General features: G+C 35.0%; 4 protein-coding genes and 1 long non-coding RNA gene across 13 annotated transcripts; all 5 read right to left on the reverse strand.

Annotated features, from left to right (window-relative positions):
- Positions 1–444: 444 nt before the first annotated feature.
- Positions 445–6887, reverse strand: LOC130733901 (uncharacterized). The gene is made up of 3 exons (XR_009017683.1): positions 6818–6887; positions 6669–6740; positions 445–1321 (listed from the first exon to the last, which is right to left on the reverse strand). It is a non-coding gene; the product is annotated as an uncharacterized LOC130733901 (long non-coding RNA).
- Positions 1727–4825, reverse strand: LOC130733900 (uncharacterized). The gene is made up of 2 exons (XM_057586183.1): positions 3562–4825; positions 1727–3428 (listed from the first exon to the last, which is right to left on the reverse strand). The coding sequence occupies exons 1-2, from the start codon at positions 4763–4765 to the stop codon at positions 1762–1764; spliced, it is 2871 nt and encodes a 956-aa protein (XP_057442166.1). The 5' UTR covers positions 4766–4825; the 3' UTR covers positions 1727–1761.
- A 925-nt stretch (positions 6888–7812) lies between the features above and the next one.
- LOC130733902 (uncharacterized) lies at positions 7813–11781 on the reverse strand. Of its 7 annotated transcripts, none has more exons than XM_057586188.1 (11): positions 11499–11779; positions 11229–11351; positions 10911–11018; positions 10562–10820; positions 10376–10472; positions 10171–10292; positions 9967–10051; positions 9739–9874; positions 9290–9407; positions 8977–9166; positions 7813–8810 (listed from the first exon to the last, which is right to left on the reverse strand). In XM_057586188.1, the coding sequence occupies exons 10-11, from the start codon at positions 9109–9111 to the stop codon at positions 8157–8159; spliced, it is 789 nt and encodes a 262-aa protein (XP_057442171.1). In that variant the 5' UTR covers positions 9112–9166; positions 9290–9407; positions 9739–9874; positions 9967–10051; positions 10171–10292; positions 10376–10472; positions 10562–10820; positions 10911–11018; positions 11229–11351; positions 11499–11779; the 3' UTR covers positions 7813–8156. The 7 variants fall into 7 exon arrangements, with proteins under 7 accessions (XP_057442171.1, XP_057442170.1, XP_057442168.1 ...); XM_057586187.1 differs by having other exon boundaries at positions 8977–9180; XM_057586185.1 differs by having other exon boundaries at positions 8977–9180; positions 9290–9650.
- On the reverse strand, positions 9974–11069 carry LOC130728453 (uncharacterized). Its single transcript, XM_057579942.1, has 5 exons — positions 10911–11069; positions 10562–10820; positions 10376–10472; positions 10211–10292; positions 9974–10051 (listed from the first exon to the last, which is right to left on the reverse strand). The coding sequence occupies exons 1-5, from the start codon at positions 11067–11069 to the stop codon at positions 9974–9976; spliced, it is 675 nt and encodes a 224-aa protein (XP_057435925.1).
- A 2329-nt stretch (positions 11782–14110) lies between the features above and the next one.
- On the reverse strand, positions 14111–17626 carry LOC130733903 (uncharacterized). Of its 3 annotated transcripts, XM_057586191.1 has the most exons (11): positions 16994–17279; positions 16629–16810; positions 16248–16515; positions 16032–16128; positions 15806–15927; positions 15561–15645; positions 15267–15411; positions 15027–15181; positions 14827–14950; positions 14542–14730; positions 14111–14456 (listed from the first exon to the last, which is right to left on the reverse strand). In XM_057586191.1, the coding sequence occupies exons 1-11, from the start codon at positions 17046–17048 to the stop codon at positions 14337–14339; spliced, it is 1542 nt and encodes a 513-aa protein (XP_057442174.1). In that variant the 5' UTR covers positions 17049–17279; the 3' UTR covers positions 14111–14336. The 3 variants fall into 3 exon arrangements, with proteins under 3 accessions (XP_057442174.1, XP_057442175.1, XP_057442176.1); XM_057586192.1 differs by lacking the exons at positions 16629–16810; positions 16994–17279 and adding an exon at positions 17483–17626; XM_057586193.1 differs by lacking the exon at positions 16629–16810 and having other exon boundaries at positions 16994–17278.
- Between the last annotated feature and the right edge of the window lie 826 nt (positions 17627–18452).

Consider the following 18452-nt stretch of genomic DNA (forward strand, 5'->3'; position numbering starts at 1 on the left):
AGGAAGATAGCTGCGCCGTGGACAAACCACGATGCAAAATTCGGGCAGACCTCCGATGCAATCTAGTGCCGGGTTTGCTCCCCAAGGTTGACACAGCCGCATGCAAGGCACTGTGCACTCAGAACCAACACATGGCACTGTGCACTCAGAACCAACACATGCTGGAGTCTCTACAACAATGCTCAAAAAGAGTTGGAATTAAAAACAATACCCCAATGAATTAACATGGTTTCTTATATATAAGCCTCGACCACTTAAGCTGGAAAGATTATTCCTTCTTTCCAATTCATTCCAACGTACACCATATAAATTAATTGTCATAAAAGACAATCCGTTTTACCAATTAAGAGATAAACCAAAATATAAAAGCCTTAAAGCAGCTCGTAACGGTGGAAATTAAAAGGCTATGAAACTGAAAGAATAGTTTTAAAACACAATTAAGTTTTTGACACATGATGATATAAATGAAAAAACGGAAAAAGATTTAAACAAATTTTCTTGAATGCCATTATTCCAACAATTGAAACTAAGACAAACTGCCTAATCTAAGCCACTCATTCGGCATAACACAAAAACTCTCAACTTGGCCTTCGAATCATCTCGAGCTGACTGATTTATATTCATATGCTTGTAACTGCTAGGAACTTGGGTTCGTGGCTTATGATGTGTGCGACTCTGATTGAGGGATCGTGTTGGTAATCGTACAGTGCTATTCCCGAGTTCAATCTTCGAATTTCATGCTCGTTTCTCTACCTCGAATTCAACATCCTACAGTGACTAATTATTTTCGACTCGAGCAAAACATTTCTTAAGTGTTGATCGTACTTGTTTCTACATTTCTTGAACTGCCACATACCTTGAATACAACTTAGCTAATTTAGATCTTGAGCCTTTTCGAAGCTCTATCATATTCTTTCATAACTTAGCTAATTTAGACCTTCATCTTGGCTGAGGCACGGCCTAATGCCTGGTGTTTCTGGATCCATCTTTGGTCGAAATGAAACATTACATTCTTCTTCTTCGAGACCCTTGGTTCGAATACCATCCTTGATTACTTCCATAACTAATTTCCGATATGACCTCAGCTCCCTTTCTCCTCTCGCTTACAGGCCTGTTCTTTTACTTGTCTCAGAATTCGAAATGGGTTGAACCCAAAACAAAAATGCTTGAAGCGTAGAGATGCTATCATTGCTATGTACATGCAAGAAACAAGTTGTTTAGTTAGTTTCCACAGGCAGAGTTTGGCACTCTTTATGGGTGTGAACCTGAGCCCCCATGTGGTGATGGCGGGTGCTTTCTCGGCCGATCCCAATCACGGCCTCTGTCACAAAAACAAACCATCTCAATTATTGAATACTAGTACAACATGGGCTATGTTTGGATACGGTTGATATCAGTGTAAACGGAAGTTCACACTCACTTTGAGATAAAAAGTAAACAACATTATTTTTATGAATTACTAGGATTATATCCGTGCGATGCACGACGCCTGATTTTATTTCTTAGTTCGCATTTTTTTTAGATCAAGTGTATAAAAAAATCGGCCCTGTTAATTTTATACATTTAAATGGTTTGTTCTTACATAAACAATTAATGTATATAGATAGCATATTAAAAAAAATACAATCACTATACTATGTATTACTACAAAATGTTGGAGCATATTTATATGTGATATATTTATATAATATTCAAATATTCTTACACAAATTGAAGTGGTAAATGCTAAAATTATTAATTTTTTAGATAAACTCGTACAAATTAATTATATATTTTTTGGAAAACCTCTTTGTATACAATATTCTTCGTGACCTGACGTCTCCCTATATCATCATCAGAAATGAGGATTTTTAACCCAGATTTTGACTTCACCCTTGAGACAGCAACATAGAGTTGACCATGAGAGAAAACCGGCTTAGGTAGATATACACCTACATGAGATAAACTCTGGCCTTGACTCTTGTTTATGGGCATGGCAAATGATAAGCACACAGGAAACTGGCGCCGCATAAACTTGATTGGAAGATTAGGATTTGAAGGTATCAAATCCATTCTAGAAATAAAAGTCTTTTTTCCTATGTGTGTACCAGTAATAATAATAGCACCGATGACATTTGGACATAAATGCTCCACAATTAATCTAGTGCCATTACACAAACCTGATGATATATCAAGGTTACGCATTAACATGATTGGAGCACCATTCTTCAACACCAATTTGTGATCAGGTATACCTGAGCACTTGATATCATTTAGAAAGTCTGTTGTAATCCAATCAGCCATGATTGCAACTTGTTCATCCACCCTCCACATCGTGTCAGAACTTGAATATGTCACTTCTTCACCATCAATAAGGGACAACACATACTGATTAATAGACTCAACAGCATCCAATGTTGGAGCAAGAATTGCTTTGTCTTTGTAATAATCCACACTTACCATGTCTTCCCTAATGTTGTTGTAGGTGAATTTAACAATATCAGAAATGGGATCAGAAGAAGCTTGAATCAACAAATCATTTGGAATACAGATTTCACTTTCACCATCATTTGAAACACCTAATTTTCCATCCCTGAGGTCAAGTACCCATTTGGCAAATGATCGAACTTCATCAATCTCTTCCAAGGACGAGTTAGTCAACAACCGCATATTTTCCGATAATGTAAGAACCTTGCAATGTCTCCACAAACGGGATGAATTAATAGTGGCCATAACAATATCTGCCCTACTACCCTTCGGAATAACAAGAAATATTTGTCTAAAGTCTCCGCCCAATACAACAGTTTTGCCACCAAATGGTTTGTCCATGCTATCCTTGTCCTTCACCTTCATAATATCTCTTAATGTTCTGTCAAGTGCCTCAAATGCATATTTACTAACCATTGGGGCCTCATCCCAAATGATTAGACTTGCAGCTTGAAGTAATTCTGCTTTTGGGCTACGTTGTGATATACAACAACATGAATCCTCATCCAAATTTAAAGGGATGGAAAAAAGCGAGTGAGCAGTCCTGCCTCCAGGTAGTAACAAAGATGCTATACCGCTAGATGCAACGTTCAGGACTATTTTTTTCTCAGCTCGAAGTTTGTACGTTAGTGTTTTCCAGAGAAATGTCTTCCCAGTACCACCATAACCATAGACAAAGAAGAATCCTCCCTTATCACTACAAACTGCTGACATTATCTCAAGAAACAAATTCATTTGACCTGAGTTCAACTTCTGCATGCATTCTGTGTGCAAACGACTCATATCATTAGTATCATAATTCATTTCATTAAACATTAGCAAGTTTCCATACTCCGCAAGTAAGTTCGGATCAACACAGGGCATGCCATTGAAGTCTTTCAATGATCTTCCATTAACCAACAAAATTTTCTCAATCTCTAACAAACAAAGTTTCTGTAAACTTTCCTCATCCATTGTAAGCCCTGCATTTTAGTTACCAAAATATGCAATATTTTAGTTACCAAAATATGCAATACACATAGCAATGATTAAGACAATGTTTAGTAAATAATTTGATGATACATCTTGATTTAGTAATAATTTGTAGAATGTCACCTGGTTTGTTGAGTAACCTCCGTCGTTCGTGAACTATTCCATCAGCTAGATGAATAAATGATTTTTCCCACACGTTCCGAGGATTTGCCATAGTATTGGATAACAACAATCTAACAAACAATGATCTAAGGTAAAAACCGGATCCTTGCTCAGAAGCCTCATGTATGGCATCAATAAACTTTCGATCATCGGTCAACAAACCCAATGCATCACAAGCTTCTTGAAATGTATCATGTGTATGATTTTTCACAGTCCTCAACTCTTCAAAGCTGCTACATCCACGTTGCACATTAAGCAATAGCCTCATATAGAATAACTCACCAATTCCCGGAGGCATGAAGTTCATTCGTCCAATTGAATAACCTTGCTTCCTAGGTCTCCACTCGCACTTAGAACGGTCATAAACAAACATAGAAGGGAAGTCAGCATAGGTTAAATCCTTACCAATGTCATATTTTGCATTTGCTACCATCCATGCCATGAACATTGTAAGTTTTTCTCTTGACCGCTTTAGTACACCATTCACTGCAACATCATTTTTAAAGATAACAACCTGTTTGTTGGGCAAGTGAAATCGCAATCTCTTAACAGGTGGCCATTTATGGTGTATCTCAAACTTAAAAATTCTCCACACAGCTTCACACGGTGAAATATATCTACAATCATAATATTGTTTGATCTCATCAACCTCATTGACATTTTCACCCACAGACATTGACATTGTAACCCGATCGACACCCTTATTAATGTATTTAAACAAATACTTGATCGAGTTTGACTTGTTGCAATATTCAATGTTAATGTGTGCTTGGTATTTCAACAACAACTTCGGATTATATGGAACAACATACCCATTATGCAAAGGCACATCTCTTCTAGTTGTTGTGATCCCAGAATTTCTCCTTCTATAAATCGAAAATCCATCACTATCAAATGATGTATGATCTGTGAATTCTTTGGGAAAGTATTTGGAACAATGTCCATCCTTCATGCAAGGCGATTGCTTGTTACTTAATCCACATGGACCATGAACCATGTAGTTAGAAACTGCCTGGAAAAGTATAGGATCGCTCTTAGGATTTGGAAGTTCAGCACATATTACAGCATCAATCATATCAGGAGTTCTGAGTTTACAACTTGCATGGAGCCAAAGAAGAATATGTGCATGTGGAAGACCCCTCTTTTGAAACTCAATTGTGTACATCGCTACAATTAATGGAAATGTGACACTGTTGAGTAATTATAACATTAAGATTAAATCCAATTAGGCCCAAAAAAAAAATCATCAATAGTCAGTGATAGTACCTGCAATTACTTTTCCAAAAAATTCTCCCTTTTTGAAATCAGACATAAGCTGATTAAGCTTCGCTCGAAAAACTCTGCAAGCAACATCTGGTCGATCGTAGGCTAACAACCCATGTTTGGCTGTTTGGCGAACAATCTCAGGCCACTTCGGATTACACGTCATTGTAACAAACAAATCTGGGTAACCAAAACTTCTACAAATAGCCATTGCATCCTGACAGTTATTGAACATGTAACGCCTACCACCTGTGAATGAAGAAGGTAGAACAATCCTCGAACCAACGGTAGACGAATTTGTGTCTCCACGATAGGATTTCTTTACGGATAATGTGCTGATTTCTACGAACATATAGCAACCTGGCTGATTCAATCATAGAATAACAATCAGCTACAAATTGTTGGAATAGTCTTCTACTCAACAACAATCCATTAAACTCGCTTTCCCTCTCTTGCAGCCTATAAGCAACCCATTCTCTTAGAGATATACGTTTGCGTTTCCATCCACGAACATTATCAGGATTTTGGGAAAATTTAATGCCATCAGCATACCCATTTGTGCCATATGGAAAAAGAATAGGGTATTGGAGCGGTAGAAACGTTGCGTGATATTCAGGGATTCGCTGCAAGAAGCCACTTTGTGTGCGTATGATAATGTCACGACCGCAATCTGAACTATCAAAATCTCCAACGATCAAAGCTGCAACCTCATCCACACTTGGGAGATTATATGTGTTTGGATTTTGCTTACGGTTTCTAAATAGCCGTAGAGAAACATTTTCACCATCGCCTTCTTCAATGTGATCTCGGACTCTTCTAAAAGATTTAGCCAATTTATTCGACTCATCAACCATCTTTATCAGATCAATAACTAAGGTTGGATCAATGCTACATGAACCAACTTTATTACTAAGAGGACACAAAGATTAAAAAAGATTAGACCTAATTGTGGAAATATTTGGGACAATATATAATTTATTTCAGAATTCATCTAGTTAAGTGAAAAGTTACCCGAAAGGAGCCATTCTATTAACGATTTCATTCTTCGTATCATATATGTATAGCTGGGCAAATTTAGGTTTGTCACCTTCATTAGGAATCAAACTACCTATGCGGTGATAATTTTGACCACTAATAACAAACTGCGGAGGACCTCCACCGTCATTTAGATTTGCATCAATTTCCCCCCCAAGTGATGTAAATGAAAACATGCTATTGTATGTACGTAAATGATCAAGGAAATGACAACTCCGTTCGTCAACACCTGAAAATAGATCTTGCAGTAATTCCGGGGGTGTTTGGAAATGAGGCAGGGATATTTTGCCCTTAAGGCAGCAAACTGAGAACTTTGGTTCAGTCGCATTCCTAGATTTTCCAACTCTTTCAGCATACCAAAAATAAGCACCACAATATTGGCAAACATGATTCATCTCACCAAAATCAGTATAATCTATTTTCCCATAAGTAGGCAAATGAGTTGTGTCATTGAATTAAGCAACTAAATGTAAATTAGAACCACCTAAACATGCACTAAAATATATTAAGTATACAACCAATAAATAGTAAATAATTAGTTGAAATTATAATACTATTTGAATTCCTGAAACAGAATCCAGCAAACTATGTAGACAAAAAAATTAAAATCTGTTCATTGTAAGGTTGCAAATGAACTTTACTTAAGACATCCATCGAAATTATAAAAATGATGAACAGAGCAAGCACTACATATTGATCAAAGACAATAACTGTAAATAAGGGCCACCTAAATATATGATTAATCATAGAAATCTGTGTTAGAAAAATACCTGGCGATGTATTTGGAATGGATTCAAGTGCGGTTAGTGTTGAGCTTTCCACAGTTAGATTCCATGGTACCACTGCAATTTAAATAGACAAATGTAGTTATTGGAAAAACATACAAGTCTGTTTGTAAGCGAAGCAAAAGGTAACGTACTATAATCAACTCTTCTACGTGACCGAGCTGAACCAGAGTTGGATGATTGATGTCTTACTCGAGGTCTCTTTGTTCCTCTTCCTGCTGAAAATAATAACAAAGTGGATATAAAAAGATATGCAAATTTTCTATTTATCACACAGCTTAATCTTACCTGGCTTCTTGCTCGATAAATGCCTTGAAGAGTGATCTAATTGATTAGTAACATCTGTATACAAAAGAACATAATAAATTTGATGTCTGGTAGACTAAGGCACAACAAAGTATACGAATTCTACATCTACAGAACGAATTGATGAGTATAATCTGAACTAAGTCAGCGCAACATACCACTCAATATTGAAGACATAGCATGGGTTCTTGTAATGATGAGAAAACTGGCTGATGAAAAGAGAGAAGTTGAAGCAGCAGTGGTGAACAAACAACCTGCTACTCAGTTTGATGAATGAGGATGCAAAGGATGAAGAATAACAACTATATATATATATATATATATATATATATTGAAGTGTATGAGCAAGCGAATAGGGATAAAGGTAGTCTAGAGCTGTCAGTATTATTATATTTTAGTGTTCATGTAGCTGTAGTTAGATAGGTATGGTACAAAACATTCAATGTGGAGATATGAAAAACCAGATTTTGTGGAGGAAAGTAATATCTGCTGCCATATATTTATAATCAAAATTCAAGAATAGAGACAATATTGATTTTGAAAACAGGAGTGCTGACTAAAAGTTAACCTATATATTTGATTTAAAATAAAAAAAAGGTAATGATATAGTTGAGGGAAGTAAATATGATGCATACCATAAACAATTAGTTTGAAAGATTCACTATCTCTCAGTATGGGGTGTGGATCTCATAATACAAAAAGATTAGTAATTATTAGCCATTTTATAAATAGTGTATGGACCAATGGTAGAAAAAATAACTCATCTCAGTCACATAAAAGAAACCGAGTAAAGATAAATGCATATAAAGAAAATAGAAAAATATACACAATCAAAGCAGATATGTATTAAAGAAACCATTGCATACATAGATAGGTCCACAGTACAGCATATACTGGTTATGTCAGTTACATGACAGAGATTCCTACAGGATACATTAAAACATAAACATAAAAGCATTGAATTGGAGTGTGTAACTGTGGTCAGGGTACAGTGACCAAATCCAATTCATGCATCAAAGAGTGAGGTCTGAACTTGACAACAATACTAATACTACTAATACTACAACAAAAAGTTTTTGGAGCTGTTGTCAGATAAGGCAATCTGCATCTTTTTCAGCACATCAGACTATATAGTCTGAAACCTCCTAGTAATAGGTAGAGATAAGCTCAAGGAGCAACCTCATCATCATCTGAGATCACAATCACCTCATCACCATATACACCTTTATTCAGCACTTTGTCATTGTCATCATCAACAGGTTCAATCTTGACCTTGTATTTAAGGCCACATTCATCCAAATTATCCACCATGTCTTCTCCTTCAGAAGAATCACTGTCCTCAGTGCTTTCATCTGCAGACACTATGCCATCAAGTTCATCATCTTCCACAGCAAAGTCAATAAACTTCTTCCCAGTAATAGCTTCACTTAAAGTGAATCCAGATTTAAATTCCTTAGTTTCAACAGCCTTAGGAGTACCATCAATGGAAACAACTTTGCCTCCATCTGCAACTAAAGATTCAGTCCCAACTACATCTTTGGTTTCAGTTTCAGCATTTGTCTCCTTTGGCTCATCATTCAGATCAAACTCAGTATCAGCAACATGTTTCTTTCCTTTGATCTGAGCAGCAGCTTCCTCAACATCATTAACATCCTCATCTTCTGACTCAAAGTCAATCACCAACTTCCTTCGCAGGCGACGATTACCTCTTTCAAGACTGCTGGATTCAGATAACCCAAGACTCTTGTCACTCATGTTCCAGCTACTTTCATCAGCAGATGATTTCTTCTCCATCTTAGGGAAAGATGGCATAAACTTGGCCTATTTTACAACAACATAGATCAGCAAAAAACCTATCAAATGAAAATATACAAAAAGTGTACACTAAATAAATTTATTGCCATGCTATTCAATGCAGAATTCTACTGTGAATATTGATCAAAATAGAACATGTGTAATGTATGAACCAAATATCCAAAGAATCAACCTTATTGGGTGTAACTATTGCATCATGATCATGGAACATAGCAATTATGTCCAAATCATAGCAAATCCTCATCACCTCAAAGCAATCATCCTTGCCATACATCATACCAACTTTGTTTCGGACCATAAAAAGCATCTCCAAGCCAGCTACACGGTTTTCAATGTCCTCAGGATACTCCCCTTCAGGAATGCTTTTGTTCTCAAGCTGAAATGTAAAGTTAAAAAGATGGGTTAAAAGTTTTAGCAGCAGTATACACGTGGTGGAAAAAATGCAAGATCTAGAAGTGCAAAATCAAGAATTCAGAATAAATTACTGCAATGTTATTGATCAATTCTTCACATGAAAAGCCAGTAAGTTGTTCTGCCTCAGGGTCGTATAACACAAATACGGCGCTGTCGACGCCATTAAAAACCTCTACTTTGAACCGAAACCTGTTGTTGGTGCAATTGATTCTACCATTAGTTATCTAAGGAATTTTTATCTTAGATAAATATACAAAATCTGGCTTCTTCGAAAATAGCTGTTAATCATTTCACCAATGCTACGTCGACATTTTAGACAGTCATACTTAACACCATTCATTCTAAGTTCACTGAAACATCTACATGCTTGATATGACCATTGCCCATCCCTAAGGACCCCGACTATTGCAGCATGCACTATGAATATCCCCCCTGTTTAGTGAAATAATCAAAGTAAATACAAAAACAATCTATGAACACAAATAATGGAGCTAAATTAGAAAAGAATGAATTTGATCACCTCTTTAGTTTCCAGCAACTGAGTTAATGTTTTCCTAGGGTAGGTATTAAGCATTTCATCCCTAAGGCTCAGATTAGACTCATTAGTGGGAATAAATCCAACAGGTCCATGGTAATTCAAACCAAGAACATCCAATCTGAAGATAGCAGCATTACATATAGATCAGATATAATATTATACGACATTTTTAAAAAAAATATTAGTCATTATATGGCAGATGGTTTATACCTTTTAGTTAACTCAATAGCATCATGAATGTTTGGGTTGAAATGAACTTTTGAAGATACAGGTGTGCCTTCAATGAGAAATTTGTCTGCAAATACAAGTGTTTTCAGTTATTAAAGAGTAAGATACAAATTGCATTATATACAATGCTTCAAATCAGATTATGTAGAGGAATTGTGAGTACTATTGAAAAGAGTTTTCACATACCTTTGAAGCTTTTGACCTTAACAAACTAAAATGCAATTACAGGCCTCTTAGTCCAGTTAGAAGCCAAATAGTTAGCAACAATGTTCACCAAACTCCCAATAAGAAGACATCTAATTTTTCCCCTGAAATAGAATGTGGTTGAGAGATAAGTTCATAATCATCAGGTTTATTAGCTATAAGCCATAAATAAATCTACCAACAATACCTTGAATCTTGGAGATCAATATGCAACATCTTAGTGAGCTGACTGTCTTTTATGAAGAGCTTATCTTGACCAGCAGCAGAAATAACTCCCAAACAATCTGATTATAAATTCCAGAATTTAGGTTTGTGTTTGGTATTTAAATGGATACATTAAGGTAATATTGAATGAACTAAAGCTTTTACATACCAATCAGGTGGGTAAAATCACCAACCCTGTTACGAATAATCTGAGTATTGTAAAAAGACAAGCCATTGCGAGGGATTCGAACATCAAAGCTTTCAGCAACACTTGTGCAGGTATGGAATATCAACCTAAAGTCATGAGGGGTCAATCGAATACCATCATTTAAAACAACCTTGAAATGAGATATGTTGTACACCCTTCCAACTTCAATAGGACGAGTAATAGGGTGCCTCCTGCACACAGAAGCTTGTATCTTTGTCCCCTAACAACCATAATAGTTACAACAAACAGTTCATAATTTACATGTTGAAAGTGTAAAAATAATGGTGTATATAAAAGGAATTCAGCTTACCCTTCTGTCCATCAAGATCATATCCAAGCAAGAGGGTGTCAGTGTAATGTGGTCAAATGGTATTCTCCACACAGCAACAGCACGGACCCTGATGCTCCATGACCGTCCCTGTTGATGAATTGAAGTAACATGATCAATCGCTGACAACTGAGTATCCATTAGAAGTTCAGGAAAATTAACACAAAAGCAAATTTGATGGGAAAGGAGCTTCAAGAACTCAGGCAAGTGTGTATTCAATGGAAAACAATGTAATGTATTTATAGCTGATGAGGGTAACAATTCAATTAAGTTAAGGATTAAATTAAGAAAAGAACTAACCTCTAGCTGGTTCAGTACTATAAAGAGATGAGAGAACTGAGTTGTCGACTATGGAAGGGATTCTTACATCACAAAGGACATGGAAATCTTCCAAAACAGTGCACAATCGGCTTCAATCCCTTACTGAACCCAGAGAATGAGGGGGGAAACAATAAAAAATGACATAAGATAGAAAGTTCGAGTAAGAGTAATGATTCTTTAGCACCAGGACCTAGTGCTATGAAGCAAAACATAGAAGGATACGGAAACTGTAAATGATTTCGATATTACCTGCTACGTTTTGATAACAACTTCTTCCGAATCATGGTCAGGAAACTTTCTATTTGTAGTCCAAATTATGAGGATCTTCCAACATTCGAAGAAACCATAGGAAGTACATGAAAATCCAACAACTGATTCTACTTTTAAGCAAAAAGAATGTGGACGAAGGTACTATCTTATCCTAAAAAACAGGCGTCGAAAGGGGGCAATGGAAGATAAAAGTGGTTCAATAGCTGTCAGCGAGTAGGGGAGGTAAGGTGTCATCATAAGAAGGAAGCACGAATTGAGGAAAAAGATACAATAATTTATTCAACAAAGTACATTGCAGCCCATATATGTAAAGGTCTTTTAGGAAAAAGTTAATAGCAAATTAAAGGAATGAGTGATTGGGTATTCAGAAAGAAAAATGCAAAAGTCCACAAGAAATACTGTTTCTTTTTACTTCCCTTATTATTGATTTCAATAGAAAATACTTCCAAGTTGAATGCCTTTTAACAAAAAAAAAAAAAAAACTTCCAAGTTGAATGTATTTTCGGGATAGCTCCTGATATTACGTACAAAAATCTTCCCAAAAGATATAAAACAATATAACATAACAAATTTTAGCACAATATATGTTTAAACAATTCTGAACATTGATAATTTGGACTTAGCCTTTGGATTGCTTGTTATCACCAATAATATAATATTTTTATCTGATTTAAAGACAATATAAATCTATCAAAAAGGGATTTGATTACCATCATGCTGGACCCTAAATAAAATATTAATATTTCATAGATTTCTTTATTAGCCACAATATATATAAGCCGTTTTTTTTATAATATGGTATTTTTTTCAACAAATAATTCACATTGATAATCAATCTAGAAAATCATTTTAAAAAAAGGAATCAATAGAATATAGCAATAGCATATTTTCAAAAATAATTAAATAATCAGGAATATAGTTTTTTTTTCTTAAAAAGAGGAATATAGTTATCAAAATATATGAACTTTGTGGTGAACATGTATCTAACCAAGTTAGTGGTCTAATAACACTTCCAATCACACTGGCAGTATATTATCATTATTATTATTATAACTCCTTCCGATGAAGGATTGTATTAAGATAGCATACTACATTATATGTAGTTAAATTATTAGAAAATTAAAATTTGAAAGTCAATTAAATCTATATCTATACACATGTCACTCACATATCATCCCAATAAAAAATATACAAATTTTAACTTTGAATACATATAATACATATTTTATATGTAACCTACTACCCACCTAAAAAAATACAAATCTGGATTAAAAAAAATTAAAATTAAAATCTGTTTTTTTTTAATCAAAATCTGCAATAAGAAAACAAATAAAGATTAAAATATTTTTTTTTTAAATCTGTCCGTAATTAACTTTGAATACATATAATACATATTTTATATGTAACCCACTACCCACCTAAAACAAATCAAAATCTGGATTAAAAAAACAAATAAAGATTTAAAACTCTTTTTAAAAAAAAAACCATCCATCCGTAGGTTATTTTCTAAAAAATTAAAGAATAGTTTCATGGTTACACTTCCAGCAACAAATCTCAAACAACTTCAATTGACCAACTATACAATGAAGAAATTTTAAATTATGATAAAGGATAATTATATACAGATATACAAAAATGCAAATGAAATAAAATATTAACAATTATTATGAGGTGATAACAAACTAACCTATGAAGTTGCAGAGGTAACCAAGATGACGATTTTAGTCAATTAGTTGGATGACAACAGGTGAATATATTAAATCAATGCAGGCTAGATTTGAAACAATACTATGCATCTGGAATCTGGAAGTAATAAGAAGACTTTGGGGAATGGAAGGTAGGAGGAGGAATATTGTTGGATGAAGAATGGGTTTAGAACAGAGTGGAGGGGAACACTGATAGCTTTATATGATGTTGAAGGTGGTACACTAAATGCTATGACAAATGTTAGATGAGATGAAAGTTAATTAACTTGGGTTGTTGACCAAAGCATTGAATGTAAACATTGATGAAGCTTACTATTGGAATAAGTTTTCCCATTAAACTGTAATTGAAATGTTGCAGAAAACGAAATGGATAAAAGCTGATAAAATATACACTGTTTGCACCAGAGATCTTTAGCCAAAATATATTAAATATAATTCATCAGATAGAATAACATAGGAGAATGTAACCATTAACCTTCCAAAACACAATATAAGTTCTTAACTAACACAAATCCATACTAAAAGGATATTAAGGGTACAAATAAGGCAATAATCCTCTAATGCAAATATTACAAAAAGACTCCAATTAAGCACATTATTGTAATCCTTTAAGCATAATGTCCTGATCCTCCAAACTACAACTCATAATCTTTCTCCAACTTGATAGATCTGAGCCTCATTCTCTTAGCAGGTTTGTTAAAACTACTATCACTGCCAACACTCTGGACAGAAGAACAGATACCGGATCCATCGCCTGGAGAAATTTCATCCAGTGACTCAACATTGGGGCCAATTTCAGATAGGTTTGCAGAATAATCTCCTGTTAGAACTGGTAATCCTATACTACTGAATTAGGAAGAAAATCACAGAACAAAGGAGAGAATCTCCATGAAAGCTGAGTTGTATTGCATAGAATGGAAGAAAGAGAACGATACAGAGGGAGAGAGAAACCAGTTTCTCTCACATCTAACTGAATACCAGTATTCAGTTACAAATTCCCAACTAACCAAAAACTAACTCCTAACATAACAGCTTAGCTATTTATAGCTAAGACTTCCTGAAAATACAACTAGTCCTTAGAGACTTTATTATTCTACTTTAGTCCCTAGATTTACTTATTCTGCCTTCTCTGATATACCTTTGTTACAATAGGCTTTCCCCTAATCCTATCATCTCCACTGTTGCTTGGGCCACCAGCAGACACTATAGGGAATTTGGGGCTGCTGATCATCTAAAAAAATGAGAAATTAAATTATAATCTACATATATGATTAGACTATAACAAAAAAAGAATGGACCTTGGCAGAAATTTGTACCTTAGTGGGAGTTTGAACTTTGGAATTATCTTTAAAAGTCTCAACCACATTAATGTCAGTACATATCTTCTTAACTCTGTATGAATCATCAAATGTAGAGTCATGGTTGCTTGACTTTTGAACCTTAAATAACATTTGTCTGCCAATGATAGACTTGATCTCATTTGGATACTCATTTGAGGACTTTCCCTGCAATGAATGATTTTATCAACAGACACAAAAACTTAAATATATTGTACTTTAAATGATGTAAGAGAAGGTTAACCACATAATTAGATTAACTACATTCAGTTTGGAAGCCATGGTGAGTTCCTTGCAGGTTTTGTTCTGCAGTTGTTGGCAATCAGTGTCAAAAACAACAAATACACCGCAACCACTACCATCACCAACTTCTAACTTGATTCTAAATCTACATAAACATAAAATATAATTAGAAAAAATATAACCAAATAATGCAATGTAGTACAAATTATGGTAACAACTACCTAGGAGTCACACTTAGAACAAACTTGGAACAGCCAACACAGTGAAACAATCCATCTTCAACTGTTACTGCCTTGTGACAACTACATGCAGAATACCACCACTTGTCCCCTTCAACCAGACCACAGATTTTTGCCATCACAATGAAAATTCCATCCTAACCAACAGATATAATGTCACATGGTGAATAATTGCAAGTATCTATGATAAAAGGAGTATGGATGAAATGGATTAAAGAATACCTCAGTAGTGTCATTAAGTTCACTGATGTTTTTCCTAGGATACAACTTTAAAAACTCTTCCTCTAGAGTGATCACTCGTACCTCATCATCATCATCATCAATTTCAGCTAGAGGCATATCAGCATCAATTCCGTGAAGAGCCAAACTTAAATGAGAAAGGACAAAAGAAACCAAACATGAGAATCAACATTTAATTATGCAATATACTATTGAGTAAATCTAAATCTATGTAATGAACAATAAGTAATACATGACTGCATTTAAAATTGTAGCCAATAAATTCTTAAATCTCACCCATCGCGGAAGCAAACAGCCTCAGGTGTATCAGGATTCCAGAGTAGAATAGTTGCATTCATAACATTCTGAATTACAACATCACCTAAAAAAATTGAATGAAGGGTGATGTCAAACAAAATACTGCATGATAACAAATTTACTACCACTAACAGATTGCCCTAAGTTACTTAATGTGAATTGGTCAAGAAAAACTACACATATAGTTGAGAGATGATAGGAACAAATTAGCATGATTAACAAACCCTTGAATGTCTTAATCTTCGCAAATTGAAGAATCAAAACAGGCATACGCAGACCATCGGTAGCAACATAATGTTTTACAACATCAACATAGTTCCCAAATAAAGCACAGTTAATCTTGCCCCTATACAAAAACATAATATAATTCAATGCCTTTGTAAAGAACAAACTTTTGTTACTTTGATCAGAAAATAGATAAAAAAAAAAATAGTATAGGAAAGAAAATACTTATCATCTGTAAGCTCCAGCTCTATCATTCGAGTAACCTTCCCAGCCTTGGCATATTGCTTCTCCCTTGATACATTGGTGACTAATCCAATCACATCTAAGAAAAAAAAGAATCACTTAAATAACGATTTTCAACTTTCTTAACAAAATAATGCAAAACTGACCATATGATTTAAAGTCTAATAAACATAATTGATGTGAAATATATTATCATACCAATCAGATAATCATAATCACCACCAGTAGCTAATATTTCATCTGTATTCTTGAAGGAATACACATTCAGTGGTATGCCAGGGGCTTCTTCGAGCACCACCTTAGTTCTTTCATTGAAAATAAGCTTGTACTCATGATCAGAAGCCATGAAATTGCCACTATTGGACAAAACAGAAAAGTACCATATCCTGTAAACTTTGCCTTCACATAGCTCGTTCCTGAATTTGGACATCAAAGGCTTGCGTGCAATTGCTTCAATTTTTTTACCCTAAAATCCAAAAGAAAAAAACATTCAATACATTGAAATCGGTAAATAGAATCCAGGTTAACAGTACAACACCAACGACAGTATACTACAGATGATGAAGGTCATAAATAAACCTCATCATCAATTAGAACAATGTGCAGGGCAAAGGGACTCAAGGGATCATTCACAGGGGATACTTCCCACATCCGGATAACTCTAGTCCTAATTTTGAAGAAATTTTTCCCAGGGCATAGACTCTTGATTGGATTCACATGAACACCCATGTCTCCGATCAAAATTGGGGAAAATTGAACACCTAAAACCAAAATAGGAGCGGGAGAATGAATTAAAAAAACACAGTGAAACAACTTATGGACATCTCAGACCATAAGGGACCAATTTATAGCAAGGAGCTCACAGTTCCACAACCAAATTTTCGAATTGAAATGATTTCAGCTATAATAGACTTAGGGCATCAGATAGAGTGTAAGAAAAAAACCTGTAAAGCGATAGCCATAGCTGCCTGAGTAAGCAATAGTTGTAAAAAGTACCATGGTTTATGAAAATCGAGAAGGGGAAATAGATAATAGTCATCATCCATAGCTTAATAGGACATAGCAATGGCAGAAAAAAAATCTCAACAAATAAGAACATAACGTAGGACAACTGTCGAAGAAGATAACAAAGTGCATAGATAGGGACTCAGTAGATACAGATGGACGGCGAAAAGGTAGAAGAAGCAGGATGACAGTCAGCAGAATTTACGGGGTAGGTTGTGTGGAATCCTTGCTGCTAAACCTAATTTACAAATAGCCTGACTTGGAACATACAGAGCCCATTATAGGCCCATATAGCAACATTTTGAAACCAAAAAAAAATTGTGCACATGAACAGTGCAACTGAACCTTGCATTTTAAGTTAGTAGATGATGAAAGACGTACACATAACAATCTTGTATTATTAATTAGTTATGGTTGATTAGAGTTACCTTTTGGGAGCAATCCAAGGATGGTTGTGAAGCAGCACCAGGAATACCAAGCACTGAAGAAACAATAAACAAAGCTTCATATCTATCTCTGAGGATAAGAAATGGGTAGAGGCAATTCAAGTGAAGCATAAAAGTATTATATAGTGATCATCATAAGAGTTATTAAGCGTGTTGGATTATATATGGACTTGTTCTGTTTGCATAAATCATTAATAATAATGCGTATTGTATTGGAGATTTGGAGTTTGTGCTAGATTATGAAATGAGGATGCCAAAATCAGCATCATGTGTTTGATTTTTGTGTGACATCGTGTGGATTCTTGCATATTGTATTGGATGCATGGCCAATTGAGGCTGCTCTGTCAAAAGAGAAGGGAAACCGCGTTAAGGTGACTCCTTCAATTCATTTTTTAAATTATGGAGTTGAATTGAGTCCTGTTATGATTGAGTTATATACTTAAATTGCACAAAATACTGAGTATTGGCTGATAAAGAATGGTTTAGAATAGATACTTAAATTGCACTTTAGTCAGTTTCGGTCATAATTTTTATTTTAGTTTCAACCCTATTCGGCGCTCCTTTGGGTCATTGTCGTTGTTGGACTCGCGTTCCTCTCTGCCAATGTGAATTGGGGGCGAGCAGTGAGCCAAACTTGGTCCAGAATCACAAATTCTCATATCAAACTCCTCAACATTGGGAATTTGGGCTCTATGAGAAACAAACATGGACATAACATTTTCACCTCCTCTTTGGTATTCCCTCCGTTCCTTATTATAAGTCAACTTTTGAGTGTTTTTATTGTTCCTAAATATAAGTTCATTTATAATATCAATGGAGCATTAATTATTCTTTTTCCAAAGGAAAAAGATATTTGGTACGACCAAAACGTGTACGAACAGGCACGAGACGTGGCGTTGTTCAGTCTGTTTCCCTTTCTCTTACGTGGCCTCATTTTCCCCTTTCTCTGCTA

The sequence above is a fragment of the Lotus japonicus genome, chromosome 1, assembly GCF_012489685.1.
Source record: "Lotus japonicus ecotype B-129 chromosome 1, LjGifu_v1.2".
Lineage (NCBI taxonomy): Eukaryota > Viridiplantae > Streptophyta > Magnoliopsida > Fabales > Fabaceae > Lotus > Lotus japonicus.